Genomic DNA, 2500 nt, shown 5'->3' on the forward strand with positions numbered 1-2500 from the left:
ACGTCACGTGAAAACGATCTATAGTCCTCGAGTAGCGAAAAGCGTAGCGCTTTTTTTCGTTTTATTCCCAAATAAATATTTCTTTAACTTGCATTTGCTAACTTTATTATTGCCTTTTCTGTCCGACTAGTTGGGTGATACTAAAACAATTAGACCCTTCGCCCTCAAGGGTTGAAAAAGTGGGGCGAGAACTTTGAACCAATCACTGAGTGAAGAAATCATAAACCAAAGCAAATCGCTAATTACTTTCGACACTCAACTGAAAACCGCTCTATGATTTGGCTTGCAGGAGTAAACATTCTCAATCCCATCGGTATTGCGTTCTCATGCAAGACTAGTGAATAGCTGGAAAGGTCTGGTTTTCCGGGAATCATTCTAAAAATAACTCGGTGTGTAATAACGCCATTGCACAAATGCAATCGAGTCGTGGGCTCCTGAGAAACTGAATATCACATTTCGATCACATTCGGACTGGATCAGTTGTTGTTTGGTGTAAAATATCTGCCATGATCGTCATATGTGGAAATTTTTTCACAGGCTAGAGGAATCGAAGGGTGCAACCAAAAAGCTTGAGCATGTTGTAAAACTGAAGGACAAGAAGATTGAAGCACTGGAAAATAGGTGTGTATGAAATTCAATTGGTTTTTTTAAGTTTTTATTTTTGACATTCAATTTTCATGTATCATTTCGTTCATTGGTTCATTCCTGACGGGAAAATTAGAACCCACAAATGACCAGCTCCCAACGTCAGTGGCTTCATAGCTCAGTTGGTTAGAGCGTCGCATCAGTATCGCGAGGTCAAGGGGTTCAAATCCCGTTGAAGTCCTGAATGTTTCAGGCTTCTGTACGCAATTTCTAAAATTGCGTACATAACTGCAAGGATCATAGCTTTACTTGAAGTAGGATTTCTGTTCGCAAAGGCTGTTTTATGGTGTACGCATGTCTGAATACAGTTTTCAAGCACTTATACTGCCATTTCTGCTATATTTATGCAGATTGTGACTGGAAGCTCAAACTTGGCTACTGATAAGTGCTACCACGAACGTTTATATTCAAGTTTTCACGTTGTCGTCTAAACCTCAAACATGCCATGATTTCACGTTGTGAGAGGGTTTAACGATTCAAAATACAACTTAGCGTCATGAAAAGTATTTAACGATTATTTCATCTTGTTCACGTCGTACCATACAGGCGAATCGTCCTGTAACTGGAGTGACACGGACGGTTTTAAGGTAGAAAATGAACTATTCACCTCAAGGTGTCGCCAAAATCTGAAATTTGGTTATTTAGTTTATTTTATTTGGGTTTTTATCAGAGTACGGGATAGAAATGTACTAAAATTCGTGCCGCACGGACAGCATGACTATTTTTCGTCTTTTAAATTAAGCAATATTAGGATTGTGTTGTGGCGTTGCTGCCCCTTCGTTGCCGTAGCCGTTGTAATCCCTTGAGTAGAGCGTTTTCACATGACGTCACGGCGGCCATGTTGGTGTTCCAAAACAAAGGAATAGTGGCCATGATGAAAAACCTTAAATAACAATGACCACAACCAGGTTTTCTAAGCCCGCGAGACTGAGAACCCCCAGCAAACCATCGTTTTAACGAAAACCGCTGGTCAGCAACCTTGGTTCTGGTCATTGCTGTCTAAGGTCTTCCGGCCATGATGGTGTACCAAACTAATCCTCCGGGAATTGATCTCTATTTTTAAGCAAATACTTTCTTTTGTTTCAGTAATCCAATATGGCTACTGGTCACGTGAGTGAAAACGCTCTATACCCGTTATCGGAGTTGATAGTGTTTTTTCCACATGAACGAGTTTGTATCGAATTGATCCTTAACCCTCTTTTGCATATAGTTAAAAAAAAAAAAAAGCAAATGTGCCTGCAGGTCCAACTCTGATAAGGTCCATTCGGGAATTAACGAAACGACGACAGCTGTGGAAAGGACAACTCCACAAAACAGTAATTTCGTGTTTTAAAAGAAGAAAAGTGATCATGCTGCACATTTGGCACGCAATTCAGCTCATTTCCTTCCCGCGCGCGATAAAACAACAACGTGAAAAGGCGAAATTTGGGGCATAAAAGAGTGATTCGTTCATTCTCTGACTTTACAAAGAGGTCAGTGTACTGACCACTTTACAAACTGTTGCCATTGAAATGAAATACAGCGAAATTTATACACTTCGTTTCAAAAACTCCATTAATTTCTTGTTTACGTTATGACATTTAGTCTTGCAGAGCTGACAACCACAAGCACGGTACAGAAAGACGATAGAATCATGGAGATGAAGCGCAATGTGGAAGGAAAAGACAATAGAATTATTGAACTAGAAAACAGGTACATTGTCTCGAGTTTCCATTGTACTAGCTCTTTTTCCTGACAAAGCAGTTGCAAATCGTTTCCATTCAACTTAAGCAAGAGTAAATTAGATAAGAGTGTTCCTCTATTAAATCGCGGTCTCTACAGAGCAAAATCACAAATGGATTTATTTTTAGATGCA

General features: G+C 39.7%; 1 protein-coding gene across 2 annotated transcripts in view; it reads left to right on the forward strand.

Annotated features, from left to right (window-relative positions):
• Positions 1-2500, forward strand: part of LOC137978413 (girdin-like) — a 65929-nt gene that overhangs the window by 33662 nt on the left and 29767 nt on the right. For both annotated transcript variants that reach the window (XM_068825324.1, XM_068825323.1), the window contains exons 26-27: positions 538-621; positions 2230-2337. In XM_068825324.1, coding sequence (XP_068681425.1) covers positions 538-621; positions 2230-2337 — 192 coding nt within the window. The remainder of the gene's footprint in view (positions 1-537; positions 622-2229; positions 2338-2500) is intronic.

The sequence above is a fragment of the Montipora foliosa genome, chromosome 12, assembly GCF_036669935.1.
Source record: "Montipora foliosa isolate CH-2021 chromosome 12, ASM3666993v2, whole genome shotgun sequence".
NCBI lineage: Eukaryota > Metazoa > Cnidaria > Anthozoa > Scleractinia > Acroporidae > Montipora > Montipora foliosa.